At 34.7% G+C, this 22,234-nt stretch overlaps 1 protein-coding gene across 5 annotated transcripts in view; it reads right to left on the reverse strand.

The window, feature by feature from the left end:
* The window catches only part of LOC111064467 (far upstream element-binding protein 3), a 45,954-nt gene that overhangs the window by 9,219 nt on the left and 14,501 nt on the right, over positions 1-22,234 (reverse strand). For all 5 annotated transcript variants that reach the window (XR_005573202.1, XR_005573203.1, XM_039442627.1 and 2 more), the window contains exons 5-15: positions 21,076-21,244; positions 12,892-13,062; positions 12,137-12,181; positions 10,446-10,562; positions 8,439-8,645; positions 7,907-8,081; positions 7,167-7,520; positions 5,936-6,087; positions 5,003-5,191; positions 2,795-3,010; positions 876-938 (exon numbers count right to left, since the gene is read on the reverse strand). Coding sequence is in view for 3 of the 5 variants with exons in the window: in XM_039442627.1 (XP_039298561.1) it covers positions 903-938; positions 2,795-3,010; positions 5,003-5,191; positions 5,936-6,087; positions 7,167-7,520; positions 7,907-8,081; positions 8,439-8,645; positions 10,446-10,562; positions 12,137-12,181; positions 12,892-13,062; positions 21,076-21,244 (1,831 nt within the window). In the remaining 2 variants the exon portion in view is untranslated. The remainder of the gene's footprint in view (positions 1-875; positions 939-2,794; positions 3,011-5,002; positions 5,192-5,935; positions 6,088-7,166; positions 7,521-7,906; positions 8,082-8,438; positions 8,646-10,445; positions 10,563-12,136; positions 12,182-12,891; positions 13,063-21,075; positions 21,245-22,234) is intronic.

Genomic DNA, 22,234 nt, shown 5'->3' on the forward strand with positions numbered 1-22,234 from the left:
GAGAGAGAGAGTGAGAGTGTGTGTAAGAGAGGCGTATCCTGCCATAAGGCACAAGAAATGATTAATTTCTTCTTTACAACGATGATACGGCGCTCGTAGCAATTGAAATTACACAGATATTGCAGAACACACTTCTTTCTCAACTGAATGCATCAGGTGGTTAAAAAAAATTTAGAACATGCATACAATCATCTGTGTAAGTTCAAAATACACATAGTTTCAATCAAGATACAAATTACAATATTTTACGTCCCTATACAATTTACAAAAACTACAAATGAACTATACAATACTTCTATATAATTGGAGAGTTCCGTTGATTCCGTCGTTAAAAATAGTTAGGAACAAGTTGCAAAACAACTCAAGGAGGCCATTCACTATCACAACTATGTTGGACCACTAGTAGGACTACTAGTCGGATCGTTTCATCACTCACGCTTCGACTTTAGTCTAGGAAACAAAGACCTCTACTTGATTCAACTCATCCGACTGGACTTGCAACATCCAACAACCCCATTCACGGTCCGAAGTCGGATTCAACATTGAATGTTGGACCACAAGTTGGACAACAAATCGGATAGTGAATGGCCTGCTTTAATGATCTATGGATGGTGTTCTGCACTATACTATAACCTACTAATTTGTTATAAAGGTATGATACTTATACATGGCAAAATACTCCACAAACTATTAAATTTGAATCGAATATGAATATGTCACTGAAAATATCGTTGTTTGCTAAGCGATGATTCCCATGTATTAAATTGTCTCTGAAAGTTAGACTGAACATGAAGTTGTTACTGACAATATTAAGCGGGAGGGAATTAAGGATCACTGACAGAAATGGTACTGAGTTTAGTCGTCAGACTACTTACGAGTGAGATGGCTGGATGATGGTTAGTCTACTGGCCGTCAGGAGGCGCTGCCTGGCCTTGAGCCTATCAAATCAAATAGACATTATTGCATGAAACATTGAAATGTGATAGGATGAGAAATTTCACCCACACCAATAACACAACACTAGTATAGGTATTTAATTTGATGATTTCCTATGTTGAAATTTATTAAATGGAACTAAATGAATGATGAAATAATTTTAATGTTTGGAATCACAAAATTGAACTCTGGATAAATATGAAAATAAAACTGTTACAAGTGATAAACAAACTATGCTAGTTGAAAACATCACAGGTGGCGGTGGCAATCATATGATTCGCCACACTAGCTCGACTTCACCTTTATGTAATATCTAGCTCCAGGAAGAGTACTTCACGATAAATCATTTGCATGTCAACATAGTCATACATTCAACACAGGACATACTACAACATAGAAACATAAAAAGTGTCGCTGTCACTCAAGTTCCTATCGAGTTATTCATCTATTTTATGTTATTCAACTTTACTATCTGGGGAGAAAAACGAGTATTTCAGTATCCTGTCTCAGGAAGTAGTTAAAGAGCTAAGGTAGTAGGTGGAGGAAATAGCTGTGATCAATAATCTTTGGAGAAGAGCAATCTTTCGTGTTTTACCAAATGATTACACTCATGTTTCACACAGAATTTTTCCAACACTCCAGTTATAATTTAAGCAGTCTCCTACATTTCCTAGTCATATTATGGAAAACTAATTATATGGGAACTAAGGTTAGCCACTAACGAAACGTCAGACAAACAGATTTCGAGTACAACTAACGTGGAAGAGCACACAAACGCTACAATGACTTCTTTCACCAGTCGAAACGACTCAATTTAAGGCTGTGCAAAGGCTAAAAATAAACTTTCTACTGGTGATATTTTTTCAAGTTTTTCGATTTGTATATATCATCAAGCTATCAAAATGAAAACGTTTTCTCAGGAAGACATTTTTTTCCCGATCATTACTTTTTGAGATATGAGCGGCTCAAGTTTAAATTTTTGGGACACGAAATTTCAAATTCGGTAAGAGATAAATCCATGAGAATTAGAGGATAAATTCTTCAATGTATTGTTGATTGAATAAAACAAAAAGTTTCTGAAAATTCCAATTTTCGAGAAGGTTATTTAATCTACTAAAAATGACAAAAAAACTTTTAGTTTTAAACAAAACTTTTACGAAAATATAAATTTTTGAGAAAGTTATTCAATCTACCAAAAATTACTATAAAAGTTTTTAAAAATTACAATTTTTGAGAAAGTTATTTAACTTACTAAAAATGACAAACAACTTTTATAGTTATTTTTTGTCATTTTTGGTTAATTTAAATAACTTTCTCAAAAATTGGAATTTTCAGAAAATTTTTGTTTTATTCAATCAACAATACAATGAAGATTTATCCTCTAAATCTCATAGATTTATCTTTTACCGAATTTTAAATTTCGTGTCCCAAAAATTTAAACTTTAGGCCCTCATATCTCAAAAAGAAATGATCGAAAAAAAATGTTTTCCTGAGAAAACTTTTTCATTTTGATAGCTTGATGATATACAAATCGAAAAACTTTGGAAAATATCACCAGTAGAAAGTTTATTTTTAGCCTTTGCACAGCCTTAATAGGTTAAGCTCAAATAAAAAGAGATGGGAAGAATTTGGTGACATTCAATTCATACCATTCATCTCGATATATATATTTAGTTGATCACGAATGATATACAGCTATACAGCGGCTGTTACTATTTTATTTCACACTTATTTTGTACACATCCCTAAGCAGGCATAAACTAATATTAATTATTTCAATGGATCCATTGTTTGTTAATACGATTGCTCCACTTTGAATGTGCGAACCCAGCTGAATAGTGTATTTAAATATACATACCTGAGGATGGTAAGGCTGGGCATAGCCAGGATAACTGGGATACTGAGGCTGAGTGGCCTGCTGAGTGGGAGCTTGCGGTGTGGATTGGTAGAATCCGGCCGTAGTGGCGCCATAGCCGTAGGGCTGAGGTTGGGGCTGCGCGTACGGATTGGGTGCTGAGGCACCAGTCTGCCCGCTGGTTGCTGCCGTCACTGCTCCACCAACTGCGGCCTGAGCCTGCACAAAATCAACCATTAAATTAATTAATTATCTCTTTGGATGTTGGACAACACATCTAGAGAAGTTTGTTTATAAATTCAAAAACATTACATAGGATTTGTTTACATAGAATTTACTCCTACAGTAATATTGTTTAAGACTAAAGACTATAAACTCTGGAGTCAGAAAACGAGCTTTCCGTCAGGGGATTAATGTAGGTGAGGACTTGACTAGACTCTGGAGTTTTGAGATCACGTAAGACTCTGAAGTTAATAATTCCGCTTTCCGAGTAAAGGACTTATACGTCCAGGACTTGAATTAGATTTTCACCTCTTACCGAGTCAAAGATTTATCAAAAGTGTAAAACTTAGAACAGCGAGATTTTAAACCCTCTCCCAGAGTAGGATTTAAAATCTAGTACTAGACTTAACTGGGAAAACTCATCTCAGTTATTGTTTTGGAGTAGATGAATAGCCCAAATAGCTGAAATGGAATAACTGGAATATTTACATTAATCCATCTAAATTCAAAATTAATAACTTGCAACTTTATTTTGGAATAAAATTGTATCGAAATAGTGCGAAAAAATAACCTTATTTTTTTACTGTGTCATAACCTAAATTATAACTCAAGGATTACCTTAGAATTTTATCATCCAATGTTAATAATCAGTGTCATTCATTTCTAACATATTATTGATAACGAGGATCAATGATCAATATTAGCATAATGCAAAAGGAAATGTTCATTTATGTTTCTAAAGGTGAGGCTTTGCTTTCAAATGGTACTATGCTATTATTATTAGAAATGTTTTAATAAATTTCTATAATGAACACAGAGAATAAAAACAAAAACTTCAACTCCGCTTGCGCATTACGATGCAATCAATATTGCTTTCTATCAGTATGTCTTCATCAGCTGTCTACCATTGCCAACATTACAGCAATAAAATATTTAACATTATTTCCCTCATGATTACTACTTCAAGTCCTGGACACAAAATAGGTCTAGGACTTGATAGATCCGTACAACAATAAAATATTGTATGTTTCCGTTATGTTTACTGCTTCTAGTCCTGGACTAGGACTTGATAGATCAAGAGTTTCGAAGATAAATGTGTGACTCAGAAAGACGATTTTGGTCCGAGGACTTATCAAGTCCTAGACTCTGTGGCGAATCATATGATGGCCATCGCCATCTAAAAGCCGCAATTATGGCTCATGCTAAGGCTGACTGGGTTGAAGCCTTGCCTCTAGTACTTCTTGGTATTCGATCTGTTTTCAAGGAAGATATCAAGGCTACTACATCCGAATTAGTCTATGGAGAGACTCTTCGTTTGCCCTTTGAGCTGCTTTCTTCAAAACCACAAGACAATAATCTTGACATCTCGGACAGTTTTATTTCAAGCTTGAGAGAATTCATGTCGCATTTACGCCCCATTCCAGCAACAAGACATGGTCAACCAGGCGTCTTTGTGTTCAAGGAACTGTCCACATGTAGCCACGTCTTTTTGTGAGAAGGACCAATCTTAAGGGCACTTCAGCCACCTTACACTGGTCCCCATGAGGTGGTGGACAGAGACGATAAAACCTTCACATTAAGGATTAATGGTAAAACCGTTAAGGTTTCCATTGACCGGGTGAAGCCAGCATACATCCTCCAAGACGACTCACCTCAGCCTTCCCACCCTGTTCCAGGAAAAAGGGTGAGCTTCAAGATTTCGGATGGCCAAATCGTCTGCCCGGGGGGTAATGTGGCGAATCATATGATGGCCACCGCCATCTGTGATGTTGTCAACTGGCAAAGTTTGTTTATAACTTGTAACAGTTCATTTCAATATTTATCAATAGTTCAATTTGTCATTCAACATTAAAATCAATTCACCATCCATTTAGTTCCATTTATTCAATTTAAACATAGGAATCATCAAATCAAATTAAATTCCTATAACTCTGTAAATCCAGAACCAGAGCTCGGAAACAGGCCCTAAGGGTGAAAGTGAATGTTTACCTTGGTCTTCATCTGTTGCTCGATGAATTCGGCTTCTTTGATTTTTCCGGTTGAACGGTAGTACTCAGCCCACTGCGCCGAGTAGTCAGGTTGGCCGTTTTGTGCGGGCTGCGCGGCGGCCGGCGCCGGTTGGCTTGGCTGCTGTTGGGGCGCTCCTTGCCCCCCGGCTACAGCTACTGCCGTCATCCCCTACAAAAACCAAATACAAATTCGGTCAATTGAATAAAAGCTAGCAATTGTTAGTTCCTTACAAAAACCCAAATACAAATTTGGGCAATTCAATAAAAGCTAGCAATTGCTAGTTCTAAGTAATTTTCAAGCAAATGCTAGGATTTGAGTCAGTTGTATTTGTATAGGCTAATCTTATTTCTTTAGCTAGAACCAATCACTAGTTGCTAGTCAATAGAGTCTAGTCTTTATTCAATCGACCCATTATATCATTACAAGCTCTTTGATTGTTTTCCTCAAAGTATAAGGTTTTGAGGTGGACTAGAATTGTTTCTGTCATAAATCAATGATGAGTAATTCTTCCTGAATGTATAAGGTTATGAAGAGGACTGAAGTTGTTCCTACCATCAATCACTGATGAGTAATTCTTCCTGAAAGTATAAGGTTATGGATGTGAAATGAAGGTTGTTCTTACCATCAATCAAACAATGATGAGTCGTTCTTCCTGAAAGTATAAGGTTATACTAGATAGTATAAGGGATAAAGGATCGAAGTTGTTCCTATCATCATACACTGAGGAAACGGTGGATGCTGGACCTGGCTTACCTCACCAACCTAACTAAGACTAGTCCATGAAGACAACGTAGACGAAGTACATTTCTTTTTACTAAAATCCATGAAAACAAATACATCAGTTTCAAATATAAATCCATGAACACAAAAAATCACTATCACATAAACCGATAATAAAGGGAGAAAACCTACCTTGCTTGCTTTAGCCTGCTGTTCAATAAGCTCTGCTTCACGATGCATTCCCACAGATCGATAGTATTCAGCCCACTGAGCCGAGTAATCCGGCTGACCAGTTTGTGGATTGACTGGTACCTGAACTTGATTATTTTGAGCAGCCGCAAACACTGTAACAATGATAAAACAACACTTGAAATAAATACCTAGGATGAAGATAAGATGTATCAATTATATACTATGGATAGTAAAGTCCATAGAGAATGTACATATGCAGTGGAGGGAATCATGTTTTACAAATTTCAATCTTGACGATAAAGGTAATAAATTTTTATGAATTGCCCAATATTTTCAAACACTTCTAAATAAAGACAGCAAAATATGTTCAGTTTCAGTCTGTCATCTAAGGGAAATCAACTTAATGATAATTACTATTAAAAAGGTACCGTAGACATAGTTTTATCTCGAGCTGACCGACTGACTGAAATTATTATGAAACGTTTTCAAAAGCAAAAGAATTCTTTCAGGTCTTAGCGAAGCTACTGCTCAATGGGTTACATTCACTTCATCAAGATCTTCAGTCGATCAAGAAGCAGTCCGGGTAGGCAACTTCGGTATGTCAAGTTTTCAAATCGTCAAGTTCCTGTTGCTATTATAAAACGTCCATTGGATACAGTAACAATTCTAAAATTATCAAATAGTTCTGAATTATATCAGCATATTCCCATTTAAAAGTAAACCCCAACGTATAACCTCACAGATTTTATTGGATATTTGAAATAATTTTTGTACAGTTGGAATTGATTATTTTAAACAAGAATGAAAATTTGATATTACATCGGAGCTGATATAATAGCTATCAGCTATAAGACACAAAAACAGTAGCAAGGCATTCGACTCCTATCTTTCTTCACTGCAATTAAAACGTGCCTCACTGTAGGGCACTTATTGAATCTAATGAGCCCTTAAATCTATTTAAAATCGATAGGTTTAATAACCCATTCTATTCAATTTGTGTCTTGGAAACCGGACCTGAGGGTTGAAATTTCAATCAATTTATTCAATTCAACACAAAATAAATCATAATACAAAACCAATTTGATTCACAATGTTTTATTAGGGCCTGAGTGCCGGTTGCATCAAATTTTAATTGTGATTAATTTCACGAGAACCAATCAGATAAGAGAATTTAACCGGCTTTTGTGCAACCGGGCCTAAGAGTTGAATTTGAGTCAAAATGTTTTATTACTGTTAGGATCCTGAGGATGCGGCTGTTGGGGATTAGCCCACGGCTGCTGGAATCCCTGTGGCCCGCCACTACCCCAGCTCTGCGGAGCGAAATGCGGAGCACCAGATGCGCCACCACCAGGGGGACCGCCGGCACCGCCGAAGGGAGGGCCTCCACCGTTCTGGCCCTGACCACCACTCATCAGGCCACCACCCGGGCCGCCAAGCTTCTCAGCGATCAGCCTCTTCGCCGCTTCTATCTGATCAGGTTGACCACGGATCAGGAAAGTCTTCTCGGCGGGATTCGCTTGCGGTCTTCTGTCCAGTTCACAGTGAGCACCCGTGGACTGGTTGATCTGCTTTATGGTTTCACCACCTGCCCAACAGAAAACCTTCAACGTTAATCTATTCTCAATAGCTTACTATGATGTAGTTACTCAATAGTTGCTTATATTGGGTCAATTGAATAAAATCTAGCAATTGTTAGTTCTTTCAATGATAATATTTTTTACAAATTATGTATAACTTCCAAGTAGCCCTATTGAAATAAACATTATTAACCTAATGGTAATATTTATTACATGTTATGTATTAAGTAGCCCTGTTGAAAAAATATTGATGGTACAGTAATATTTTATCAATGTTATCTAAATTCAGGAGAAGAACAGTTCAGTTTGTTTTTTCTCTCTACAAATTATTTCCATGACAAGTGTTTGTACAAATGAAAAGAAAATAGATTATTAATAAATAAATAGAACATACCGCGTCCAATGATAACACCGCATTTATTAGCAGGAACGACGAATGTTGCTTCTTGCTTATCACCGCGGTCGTTGTTCCAACCACCGCCACGGCCTCCGCGATCGTTGAAATCACGACCACCACTACGCTCGAACCCTCCACGGCCACCTCCGCGACCTCTGTCGTTGTCTCGTCTCTGAAACACAAAAAAAACCACAAAATTGTATAACAAAGCATAGTGTAATATCATAGATAAACGTTCAATATTTTATTTGGTTTTCTAGCTATTGACGTTTTTAAAAAATATCTGAAAAACTAAGGTCAATATCAAGAAAATTTTACTGTACATTATTTGCTGTAAAATTTCACGTAGAATCTATGATCTTGTGGATTAAATGGAAGAGAGGGCTTTTATTGCCTCAATTTCGCCCACATCACTTTTATTGTAAAGTGTAAATAAAAGTCATTTATCTATCTATCTATCTTCGGCTGTTATACATTTTGTGGGATATTCTGTATAAGAGTAAATTGAATTTAACTGATAGTGACTCACTAGCACACTATCGATGAGCTCGTCTATTCTCCTACGAGCCTCGGAAACCTGGTCTGGTTTGCCGGAAAGGAAGCACCGTCTGTCGTCAGGGTCATCTTCGCGACCTTGCTGGAACTGCACCCTGGCGCCGGTTTCACCCTGGATTTTCTTGATCATATCGCCACCCTTTCCAATTACCACGCCCACTGCAGCTCGAGGAACAGCAATCTAACAAAATAGAATCTCAATTACAATCAAAATACAACAAACAAATAACACATACTCGAATGCAAAGGCTGTAACTTCTGACACAGTGTTTAGTGAGATGTAGTGGTATTTATTCCTGATGAAAACATAAAGATGACATATATAACACATACATATCGAATAGAAAGGCTGTGACTCACAGTCAGTTACACACACATCGATTTTTGGAAATTCGATTTTATGCCGTCCTTAAGAAATCTAACAGTTAAACGGAACTTGGCAAACACATGAACACATAATCTGCTTGCCAAGTTATGTTAATAGAATCTATTGATCTAAGTAATCTAAGTTATATATTAATCCAAGTAAAACGGCAAAACCTTTACCGTTCAAAAATCGATGTATGTAACTGGCTATAGTTATTGTGTTTCCAATACAACAGCTTTGCTTTCACGAGTTTCTTTTTCATTTCTGGTTCTAAATTTCCTCAAGTCAATATTTTATTGATTGACGTTAATTGAGTGGAATATTTCAATTTGATTTTATATCTAATACATATGGGGTCTATTGCTTGAGAAAATACAAACTAATAATATTACTAGTCAGCTGGTTATTAGAATAGGAAATTTATTAGCTTGTATTTTACAATACAATATTAATATTTTATTGTTTGACGTTAATTGAGTGGAATATTTCAATTTGATTTTATATCTAATACATATGGGGTATATTGCTTGAGAAAATACAAACTAATAATATTACTAGTCAGCTGGTTATTAGAATAGGAAATTTATTAGCTTGTATTTTACAATACAATATTAATATTTTATTGTTTGACGTTAATTGAGTGGAATATTTCAATTTGATTTTATATCTAATTCATATGGGGTCTATTGCTTGAGAAAATACAAACTAATAATATTACTAGTCAGCTGGTTATTACAATAGGAAATTTATTAGCTTGTATTTTCTCATGCAACAGGGCCCAGGTTGAAAATTCAAAATTGAAAATTGTGTATTTTTATACTGAAAATCATGTGAAAGGAAGACCTAAACTTTAACGGACTTTGTCAACTTATGAAAATTCTTGAGAGAAGCTCAAGGTTGACCTTATTTCTTCTCTCCAAATCCTTTCCATAATTATAATTAATGATAAATGATATATTTGTGAAAATGAAGAATAAAGAATTCAACAAAATATATTAGAAACGTAAATAGAATAAGTTATCATTTGATTCCCAAGATATTAACAACTAATACTACTTGAATTTATCAACTGCATCACTTCAATTCAATTTATTACAATTATCATACAATAACATTTTGTACAATGTGCTATTCTGTTTTGTCATTTTAACCATCTAATTAGTAAGTTTCAACATATTTGTTATTCTATCAAAATCTAGGTGAGAAACAATCTTGGATGGAACCTGCAGTTTCTCTTCACTGTCATAATTTTTGTCATAATTACCACAATGCAACTAGTAAAACACAAGTTTATATTTGAAAATGTATTCAGCATTCAACAAACTGTAACTTAAATGATTATTTCTACTAATTATTATAAAAGGGTATATTCATTAATCAATTGAAGATTGATTAGCTAAGCATAGTCAATATCTATGAAAATGTACTAAGAAGAGATGTTTGTTGGATGCTAAAGCATAGTCAATGTCTATGAAAATGTACTAAGAAGTAATATTTGTTGGCTTTCAATTATAATAAATAACTGATTTATTTTATTTTGACATTTTTTTAATTGACAAAAAAATTGGTGTACCTGGTATATAATTTTTTCTCGAACAAGGATGCAACACTAACCTCAACAGAGTCACCGTCTCCACCTGAGGAAGAAGATTGACCAAATGGAGATCCAAATTCGCTCCTAAAACTTCGCTGGTTATTCCCACCCAGACCACTTCGTCCGCCAAAAGAGCCCTGTAAGTATAAAATGAAACATAAAATACGCTAATCAACTACAATAGTATTATGTAATTAGTCTAAGGGGCGGTTTCCGAGCTCGGGATCTATAAGTTCTGGACTTACAAAGTCCAGGACTGAAATAAGCGCTCGGGACTTTCTGAGTCACGATTTTATCTTCTTAACTCCGGGGTCTATAAAGTTCTCGACTTATTTGAGTCCAGGACTTTAATGTAGTAAACATAAGGGAAATTCACAATATTTTGCTGTTATATTGTTGGCATTATAAACAAAACGAAAACACCTGATAGCAGCGGGATAATTCAAATGAGCATGCTCACCAAACTATTTTGTGAAAATACGTTTCGATTTCTTTGTAGGCCTATTCAAAGCAAAACCTAACCTTTTGAAAGATGAATGAATAAACATTTTATTTTACTTTATGCTATTATTGATAATTGATCCTAACCAGTGATTTTGGAATAAAAATTTCATTATGCTATTGAGTTTGAAAACGTATTTGTTTTGAAAAAAAAAACTGGAATAATAATTTATTATTGTTTTATTAATATGTTGAGTATGACATTGATTAATAACATTCAGATTGGAATATAAATTCCAAGGCAATCCTTGTGTTATTTTTCTTGGACATTTTTAGGTTATGTCACATTCGTAAAATAATGTTAGTTTTTTACGCATAATTCTGATACAATTTTATTGCAAAATAACTTGCAAACTATAAATTATGAATTTAGATGGACTAATCCAAATAATTTAGGTATTCCATGACATCTATTTGGCTTTTCATCTACTCCAAAACTGAATTGTGTTTGCTCAGTTAATTCTAGAACTTAAATTTAAACCCTACACCAGTCGAGGGTTTAAAATTACGCTGTTTCAAGTTCTGAATTTAACGATTTTTAATAAATCCTAAACTCGGAAAGAGGCGAGAATCTAATTTAAGTCCTGGACTTATAAGCCCTTCACTCAGAAAGCGAAATTATAGTCTCCAGGATCTAACGTGATCTCTAAACTCCAGAGTCTATTTAAGTCCTGGACTACGTTAACGCTCTGACTCGGAAAGCCAATTTTCTGACTCCAGAGTTTGAAGCCAGTAAAAGTCTAGAACTTAGCTAAATCCCGAGCTCGGAAACCGGCCCTAATTTTGCTATTGAAAAATAGTGTGACTTTGTGACACTTTCTATGACTTATGTATTTTTCCAGTAGGTGGTAGTAGCTACTGGGTGCTGATTCTATAGACACGCTGCGAAGCTCCTCCTACTCTATTGTGATTTGTCGAAAATGTATTTCTAAATTCTGTCGGTAGAAGGCAGCACATACTAGGTGATGTACGATTGCAGTATCCATTTAGAGACACAAGACTTATGGATGTTCAAGAATCTAGCCTACGTTACTAGCCTGTCATAAAAACTAAATAAAAAAATTGGAAATAAATAAATAGGAATGATTGAGTAAAAAAATGTAATGACCAATACATTATGATTCTGTAACTTATTACATAATTGCAAAAGTGAACATTGCGCAAAGAACATCAAAATAGTAATAAATATACAATTAAATAAAATACGTACCCCTTCTTTATCAGCGATTAGTTCGTACACTAGCTGCTTTGCAGCCTGAAACAAACAAGTTGTAATAAATACCTTACGTATCTCCAAAAAAAATCATTAAAACTATTCTATATGATATGAAAGGAAGTATAGTATTCATATCAAGGATTCTACTGTCAAAATCTCTTACGATCAAATAATACTTGAATTGAGATGAGAGAAACATTTGAAACTTACAGGATTTTCTAAGAGTTTGATCAAATAAATGCTGTATGGTAAAATATATATACTGTGATTTAAATTATTGTAAGACACAATCATATTTTTTCACACATAAATTAAAGTAAAGAAGGTAGATGTCAGTACTTTTGAAAATTTTAAGCGGTTCAAGTTATACATACACCTTCAATGCAAGTAATGGTTATAAGATATTAATCAAACCATGTTTATTTAGCAAAAGAATATATACCGTAGAAAGAATAAATACTTTGAAATAAGTCGTGTTTTGTGTTTAATAATAATAAACCTTTGTACGTTGTATGAGACGATCATTCAGAATTACACAACTTTAAGAGAAGTAACACAGGCTAAAGCCCAAAACGGTTCCAATTCTCAAAATTTATCTTTTTAGATGTCACTTTCAAAGGTAAGATGAAGTGATCGAAAATCAAAGAAATCAGAATCAGACTGGAAAAGCATTAACTCAATTTCAGTGACCTGTGTTTGGAAAGTCGACTGCATTTTGAATAAATGTTCTACAACAGAAAGATACTTACTTCTACTTTCGAGACATCACCGCTAATCCTAAGAGGCTTTTCGGTTTCTTGATTTGGTCCTTCTTGGATAACCACCATTTTTGCCCCGGACTTTTCCTGCAATTGTTTTATGGTCTCTCCTCCTTTACCAATGATCAGACCGACCTTCGGCCCGGGCACCATTATCTCCACCTAAAACCACAAATAAAAAGAATCACCAAATAGATATGATTTTGAAATTCTTACACGAGTAGCCTAAACATGAATTATTGAGCTGGTTGTGTGTTTGCCAGTTTCTATCTATGTTTATAAGAAATACAGGTGCCTTTTGTCCGATGAGTCAACGAAAAGAAGGTTATTTTTCGACATAAAAATAATAGATCTTACATGAATACAGATCTCGTCATTCATGATTGTCGATCAAAATTTCGTATGGCAACATTATTGATCATTTAAGTCACATAGAAAGAGATTCACACGTTATGGAAGAGACAGCCCAACAAGATCTTACTAAGATTAACAATCAAATGCAAATGAGGTTAAAAATAAGGTTGTGAAACAACGACTAGGTGAAAGCTGATTCACACAATAAAACCGTGCTAGTGTTGTGCTGATTTTTATATCACTGGAATCATAGATCTATCATCTATCATCAATGCGTCGAATCATAGATCTACTGAAATGACAGTGAATCAATTCCAAAACGGTTGTTATGAAAAATCTTTGAAAACAACGCTGCATGAGTCTCCCACTCCTAACCATGACATATGAAGTTTGGAAAATAGTGTGGTGAAATTGTGGTGACAAGTGTAAGCTCCACAGAACAAACAGTGAACCCAATACAATAGAACAAGAGTGATGTGTGAACTTGAAAACCCCAAACAGATACTAGTTTTACTGGACAAGTTACAAATAATTCAAATGAGCAATTATGCGTGTATCTAAGATCAGAACAGTTCATGTCTCATTATAAATTGCAATCCAATGTGAACCTCGAGAATACATATTTGTCAATAACTACCGGTGCAGCTCAGAAATGTGTCCAACTCCAGTGCTGATTAGAAGCTGAGTTGCTTTAGGTTGGAAGGTGGCTCATTTCAATGCTAACCACAAAAAAGACGGCTTCAAAAAGGTGGCACAAAGTACACCCTTGCTATAGTTACACTCAAAGTTTACAACCGCAAGTAAACTGCCAAGCCCCAAGAACTCATTGTATAAGTAATACAGAACAAAAATTAATAACAAGACAAACCAAGCACCTTTTAATTATTAAAACTAAGATTAATAATTTAACTTTTAACGGGCTGTCGCAAAATTTGAAAATCAAAAAACTAGTGAGAATCTATCCTCAAGCCAGTATATTCATTATAAGAAATTATTATTTGACAAGAGATGCTTGATTGAATGTTTCATTATTGAACAGTGGTGTTCCAAACACCAAAGTTCCAAACATGACAGAATACCTCATAAACTAGGATGAAAATACTTCTGCCTTCCAAATTTCATCAATATCCATACAATATTTTAATGTTAACAGTAAAATGATTTTTTATTATTGGCTTTATTATTTCTCTGAATATACAAGAAATATATAGAAAACATCTAGTAACAAACATACTTTAATCTACTTTCAAAGTCAATTAATTTTACATTTCTTGTCCAAATTTAAATATTTTCGACATCATCCTCTCGGTAGATGATTCATGTAAATGAATGTTACATAATATCATGAAATGAAAACTCTTCATTAGGCGGATGAATTTATCTTTACATCTTTGCTCATATCTTTACCCATAATATAAGTTCCCAAAACTGGCAAGCCTACTTTTCACCCAACCTGCACATGCGCAAAACCATTTCGTCAACTTTGAGTGCTTTGAGATGAATTGTTTTGGCAGGCCTACCGTCATCGGAAGTTGGTAGGCAGCACTCGATTGAGCCTGGACACTGCCAAGCGATGCCATCGAGTTCACTTCTACCTCAATACCATTCTGCACAGATAATTAACAAGGTAAATACAGTATCAACAGGAGCACGACTACAAAACAATATGATTCGTAGCCACCGTAACTACCAATTATCAACTTTGTAGGAATGTTATTCCACGAATGGCAATGCATTATGATCCCGGAATTGCTCTTCACAAGGAATACACAGAGTATTTTTAAATAAAATATACATTTGAACAATGGCAATCCCACCGTATATAATAGTGTTTGTAGGATTGTATTAATTTTAGATACGAATTACTATGGTTCACGGAAAGATGAAATATAGTATAGGAGCTCATAATGCAGCGAATCCTCAGTATCTATATTTTGGTCCATGCCTCTGTATATGAAATGAATGATGAATTCAAAATTTCGACGATCTGACTTTTTTAGGGTACCATGATCGTTACTTAAAAAGGCCGGTACAGAAAAATAAACCTCAAATAGATCAGCGAAGAAAAAATAAACAAAAAATAATGGAAAATACAAAAACCTAACCTAAAACATTTTGTTCGCAAATGACACAACTTGTCTGTCAAACATTTGTGTTCAAACATGTTCGACACACTCTTGTCCTGTTCATAGTGGACGGCCCAAGATCAAATTTCCAACACTTCCGTGTACTCACTAGTTATCAAGTGAAATTTAAAATTTAGGGCACCTATAGGTAGCGCTAAAAGAGATGGCCCCAGCCTGCCATTTGAAATAATGAAAAGCAGGTGCCATCTCGTTATATTCGCAATCTATAGCAATTTTTATAATACATAAAGAACAATAATAATAATATCGAGTGACCTGGCTGGCTCAGCCAGGTGTCTGGTGTCATGAACATGTACGAATAGTTATAACTCGCGCAACCTATAGCAATGTTAATAATTCACAACGAACAAGTATGAGTTGTTATAACTTGCATTTAAAAATAAAAAGTATGACATCAACTTGAGAATAGTTATCGCAGCAATAATATATGAAGAAAGTGCTATCCTAATTTGTTCCCATCAAACATTAAGTTAATCACACAAATTCTTCGGATAAACATATATTTATCCAAATCTTCTAGAGGATTGCAAGATTAAGTTCATTTAAAATTTGAGGTTATTCCCACATCAACGATTTCCACTTAAAAACAAAATTTTCACAGAAGTTTACAAAATATGACAAGCGTTTAAATAACCTAACCCTAACCTAACCTCAAACCGCCTACCAGTATGAGCCTACTATTTACCACCAATAATAGTAAGCATGGCCTACTATTAGTAGTACTAATAGTAGTATTGTAGTACTACTGAGTATTGAGTATTGTAGTACTGTAGTTACGTAAGCAACGTAGTAAGCTCACAACATTCCACAGAATTGTCTTAATAGTCTAGCCTAACCTAACCCTGAGTTACCTAGCACTATAGAACCTAGCGAAGATAGAAGAACAACGTTGCCAATCCACTGTCTTGTCAATGCCTTCTATAGACGGTAGCTGGTTATTGATGTTATTTCAACTGTTCATTCTCGTTTAAAATGATAGATTATATTTTATTAAGTAAGAAATTATATTTTTCAATAATTTCATAATTAAGATAAAATATCTTGTTAGTTAATAATTTGTACATTGTTCAAAGACGATCTGGCAACAAAGCAGAACGAAAAAGAAAAAGCCGCTTTGTTGAATGATAGACAAGGATAGCAATACCATTGCTAATCAAGCACTGCCATTATAAACTTGGACCTCACCATAGGAGGATTCAAGAAGGATGAAAATAATCAGATCATAGTCAATTAATGTGGATTTCCACACAACAGTGAAAGTGAAAATATAATTCCCATTATTTTTAATATAAAATAGACTGGGTTGTTCCTTCTCAGAAACTGTAGGGGTAGGTAACTGTTCATTCTACGAACCAAACATGATTTTTGAATAAGTTCTACTATAAAAGCATAATATTGTCCTACGAATTTGAATGAGAAGGAAAATTTAAATCAACATTCTCTGTACAATAATCGTTCATTTCACATTTGTTTAGTTAAAATTTGTTCCATTGATATTCGATGTGAAGATTACAAATGGCAACTAGCTAGTTTTCAAGAACTAGTAACTTGGAAAACAAATATTTTAAATTTGATTATAGATTATTGGTTGAATTTATTACTCACCCATACATCGACTTCACTGATTTTAGGGAACTTATCCATGAACAAGTTAAGCTTGTCTTAAGGCACAGTAGTAGGCATTTTCCCAATAATATGTAGGTATCGGTGTTGGTTGGGAAGCATCATACATAAGACTGAACTCAACTTTTTTAAACAATACACACACACACACATGAGATCATTCCACAGTATACATACAGTATGGAACTTGGCTAGTACCCTGGCACAAAAATCCGCCATCTTGTTAGAAAGTTCCGCATTGTAATATAGTGAGGTCCACGTTATAATGGCAGACAAGAAAGATATAGTGAGGTCCACGTTATAATGGCAGTGGATGAAGATAGGAAAACAGCGATGCCGATTCTCTGCCTCAATTAATCATAATACATTGTCAAAAACAAATTTGGCATCATTGCGGAGCTATAGTGAGAAAAATTCTCAGCCGCCATTTTTTTTCTTCATTCTATCAAAATACTTGAGTACACAAGTCGTATAATTGATTTAAAATGTATTTTTGAAACGATGAAATAATTTTTTAACATTACCGTATGAGAAACACAAATTAAAATACCTGAAATGGCATTTTAAAAGTTGATAACTAACCATCCTAGACTTCATCCATGCTTCAGTTATTCTACCCGTATAGGTTAGACCTACTCGTACCGGTATAAATAATATTGAAAAGTTATTTCAGAATTAATCCACTGAAATTACTTATTTTTAAATATGATTTCTATTTTTCTATTATTTTAAAAAAGGAATTGGAATAGAATACCTACCAAATAACTCAATTTCTGTTGTTTTGAAATTCAGATCGTTGTATCACAGCTTTTTAAATTAGCCGCCATTTCAGGTTTGTTTAAAAATAAAAATCTGATCTCAGTTCTGTTATGGAAGCAAATTTTTGAATCAAATTATGAAAAAATATATTTTCTTGATTAATTTGACATTAAATTTATTATTTTATCAAGGAAATGATAATTATCATTGGATTAAATTTAATGGTATGAATTGAGTAACAGCTGTGTATAGTCAGTAGCAAAATGGAGAGAATTGGCAACGTTTTTCTCCTATAGTAAGGTCCACGTTATAATGACAGTATTTGATCAACTTTGGTGTTACTATTCTTGTCTATCATTCGACAAAGCAGGTATAGTGAGGTCCACGTTATAATGACAGTATTTGATCAACTTTGGTGTTACTATTCTTGTCTATCATTCGACAAAGCAGGTATAGTGAGGTCCACGTTATAATGACAGTATTTGATCAACTTTGGTGTTACTATTCTTGTCTATCATTCGACAAAGCAGGTATAGTGAGGTCCACGTTATAATGACAGTATTTGATCAACTTTGGTTTTGCTATCCTTGTCTATCATTCGACATAGCTAAATAAGTAATTTCATTGGAGTGATCCGTGGTCTAGTGGATAGAGTGCTTGCGTAGCAGCATAGAGATCCCGGGTTCAAACCCCACTGAGAGCCAAAAGTTTTTTAAACAGATCACTCCCATGTTATCGGATGGGCACGTTAAACTGTCGGTCCCGGCTGAAGTATGACAGTCGTAAGGCCCATTGACGGCTTAAATTATATATTCAGGCGGTGGAACATTCCCGCAAGGAACTCCCCACCAACAAAAGCCATACGAATTTATTTATTTATTTTTTTTTTATTTTTTTTATTTTTTTTTTTATTCGACAAAGCCGGTGGTACTATCCTTTTCTTGATCCGCAGCGATGCCAATTATGTTTTTGACAGTGTAGAAATATAATTAATTAATGAAAAGAATCGGTATCGCTATTCTTCTATCTTTATCCACTGCCATTATAACGTTGACCTCACTATAGTATTATCCTTTTCTATAGTGAGGTCCACGTCATTATGACGTGAGTCATTATAACGTGGACCTCACTATACCTGCTTTGTCGAATGATAGACAAGAATAGTAACACCAAAGTTGATCAAATACTGTCATTATAACGTGGACCTCACTATACCTGCTTTGTCGAATGATAGACAAGAATAGTAACACCAAAGTTGATCAAATACTGTCATTATAACGTGGACCTCACTATACCTGCTTTGTCGAATGATAGACAAGAATAGTAACACCAAAGTTGATCAAATACTGTCATTATAACGTGGACCTTACTATAGGAGAAAAACGTTGCCAATTCTCTCCATTTTGCTACTGACTATACACAGCTGTTACTCAATTCATACCATTAAATTTAATCCAATGATAATTATCATTTCCTTGATAAAATAATAAATTTAATGTCAAATTAATCAAGAAAATATATTTTTTCATAATTTGATTCAAAAATTTGCTTCCATAACAGAACTGAGATCAGATTTTTATTTTTAAACAAACCTGAAATGGCGGCTAATTTAAAAAGCTGTGATACAACGATCTGAATTTCAAAACAACAGAAATTGAGTTATTTGGTAGGTATTCTATTCCAATTCCTTTTTTAAAATAATAGAAAAATAGAAATCATATTTAAAAATAAGTAATTTCAGTGGATTAATTCTGAAATAACTTTTCAATATTATTTATACCGGTACGAGTAGGTCTAACCTATACGGGTAGAATAACTGAAGCATGGATGAAGTCTAGGATGGTTAGTTATCAACTTTTAAAATGTCATTTCAGGTATTTTAATTTGTGTTTCTCATACGGTAATGTTTAAAAATTATTTCATCGTTTCAAAAATACATTTTAAATCAATTATACGACTTGTGTACTCAAGTATTTTGATAGAATGAAGAAAAAAATGGCGGCTGAGAATTTTTGTTCAGTTTTGTACAGTCACTGTCAAAAGTAAATATAAAATATTCTAACAAATAGACAACATTGCAAAGCGAGAAAGAGAGAGAGTGCTATCTGTTTTGTTGTATGATAGAAAAGGACAGCAACAGTATTGTCAATCGTACACTGCCATTATAATGTGGACCTCACTATAGTATAGATGGGAGGTTCGGATCACTTTACTGATCCGGATCAATTGATCTCGTTCACTGCCGCGAGCCAATCAAAAGACCAGGATTGGATCTCCTTCTCTCTAACAAGATGGTGCAGTCATGTGACGTGTCTAGTATTTGTGCCATGTAAAAAGCATTGGTTGGAAAGTTTGATTGATAGTTTCCATTCTGTATCAATTCAGTGATCATTCCACGCTCTGTGCCCGTTTTAGGTTGGAAAAATGCGGCTTGCCGCGGTTTTACGTGACGTAGATAAATTGCCAATAGCAACAAAGGGTTTAAGTGCCGGTTTCCAAGCTCGGAATTTGGCCAAGTTCTAGAATTTAAACAGCTGGAGTCTGAAAATTGGCTTTCCGAAACGGGGCGTAGTCGCAGTCATTGTCAAAGTCGCGTTTGAATTAAATTTCAAAAAACTAGAAAATTTGAACACAAAATAAAATAAAGAAAAAATAGTGTAAAGTTTCAGCTATTTTGAATGATTTAGATATGTTTAATTTCGTCAAGGAAAAATGTTTCCAATTATAGAAATGAGAAAATAAAAACTGCGACACTGTTACAAAAACTGCGACTACGCCCCGTTTTGGAAAGCTAATTTTCTGACTCCAGCTGTTCAAAGTCTAGAACTTAGCTAAATCTCGAGCTCGGAAACCGGACCTGGCTACCTATGACCAAGCCACATAATTTCTTTGTCCTGTGTGATTTTGATTATTTCAAACCTTACTTCCATTTCGCCAAAAATACATAGTACCTACTTCAAGGGTTTTCCCATCCTTGTCAATGCAAAGCATCCAATCATTTGTTCGATAACAAACCTATATTTAATCAGTTGTTCGATAACAAACCAATATTTCAAACCTAACCTAAGCCCATAACCTGGCAGTAAAACCCTGATAAACCCTGGGTGTAGTAGCTTTCCATCTTAGTTTAAACACAGGTACTCTCCAATATTCCATCCTGACAGCTGTTATTTTTATTCGTTGTTGTGCATGCACTTCTTGTCATTGTTTGCACCCAAACTCCAACCAAGTTTGCAAATGTATTGTTAATTATTTTTCATAACTGATAGAGATAAGATAAATTATTACTGACATGCGCATTTCCCCCGGAACCCGACGAGTGCCCATCGCCATTATTTCCTCCATTGGATCCCATGGACGAATCGAGTCCTCCCAGGCCCATCTCGTCCAAGCGAGCTCCCCCTGTACCCTCAGTCCGACTGCGCTGAGCCACGATTGAGCCAATTAACTCCTTCGCCCGGCTGAAACAATGCCAAATCTCTGCTGTCAGTAAACAATTATAATAATAAAGAATCCCTCTATGCTAAATTCACTTTTAACTATTAGAAATGATTAAATGGGAAGCAATGCGTTTCGGTGTGTTGACATTGGCTTTTGGCTGAACGCGAAAAGTTATACATCCTCTTCAGTTAAATTCACTTCAAACAATCAGCATTGAGAGAGTATATTGTAGAAACGATTCGAGAGGTATCGTGCATGAGTCTGTCATATCGAGTTTCCATCAAACATAGCTAGGGTTCCAAGCTCTACTTCAACCTTGAAGTGGAACAACACATATCAACGTAAATCCAACTAAAATATTGGTTGCTGCTTATCGAGCTGTTTGAACGATCCTAATGCATTGAATGAACTGCGAGTTTATGTCTATTATGTTATAAGTATAGATGGGACAAGGTTCAAGTTTACCAATGCTAGATAATTTGAGGTTGCATCCTGAAATAGCAATAGAGACCTTTTCAGAAATGTAGGCTTTAATCAACTAGAGCTGAACATGAATGTTTGAATAAGAGGAATCAACTAATTGAATATACATTACATCCCAACGTAAATATATTGAATATCAATCTTGAATATCACCACACATCCCAACGTAAACTATTCCTCACTTCTAAAAATCTCTATCACTCAACTTATATCAATAATAAGGACTGTTTGAAAGTGAAATTTTTCTCGGTTACCAGTTTTACATTTCCCCAGTTAAAGAAACATCTACTTTATAACTAGATTACCAGAACTGATCATATTGGAAAAGAAATACGAGTAAATGATCACCCAATAAAAAAGAACCCGCAAAAATAAGAAAAGTAAGTCTCAAGTAGCCTAAAATCATTATAACAACAAAATATTAGCTCGTTTGTAAAGTTGGTTTCACATCGTTCTAGGATTTATAATTTAATGATGGAGTTATTGTGAAATGGATTATAGTATTGAGCCGACGCTTTGAGGTGAGT

Source organism: Nilaparvata lugens, chromosome X, assembly GCF_014356525.2.
Source record: "Nilaparvata lugens isolate BPH chromosome X, ASM1435652v1, whole genome shotgun sequence".
In the NCBI taxonomy this organism is placed as follows: domain Eukaryota; kingdom Metazoa; phylum Arthropoda; class Insecta; order Hemiptera; family Delphacidae; genus Nilaparvata; species Nilaparvata lugens.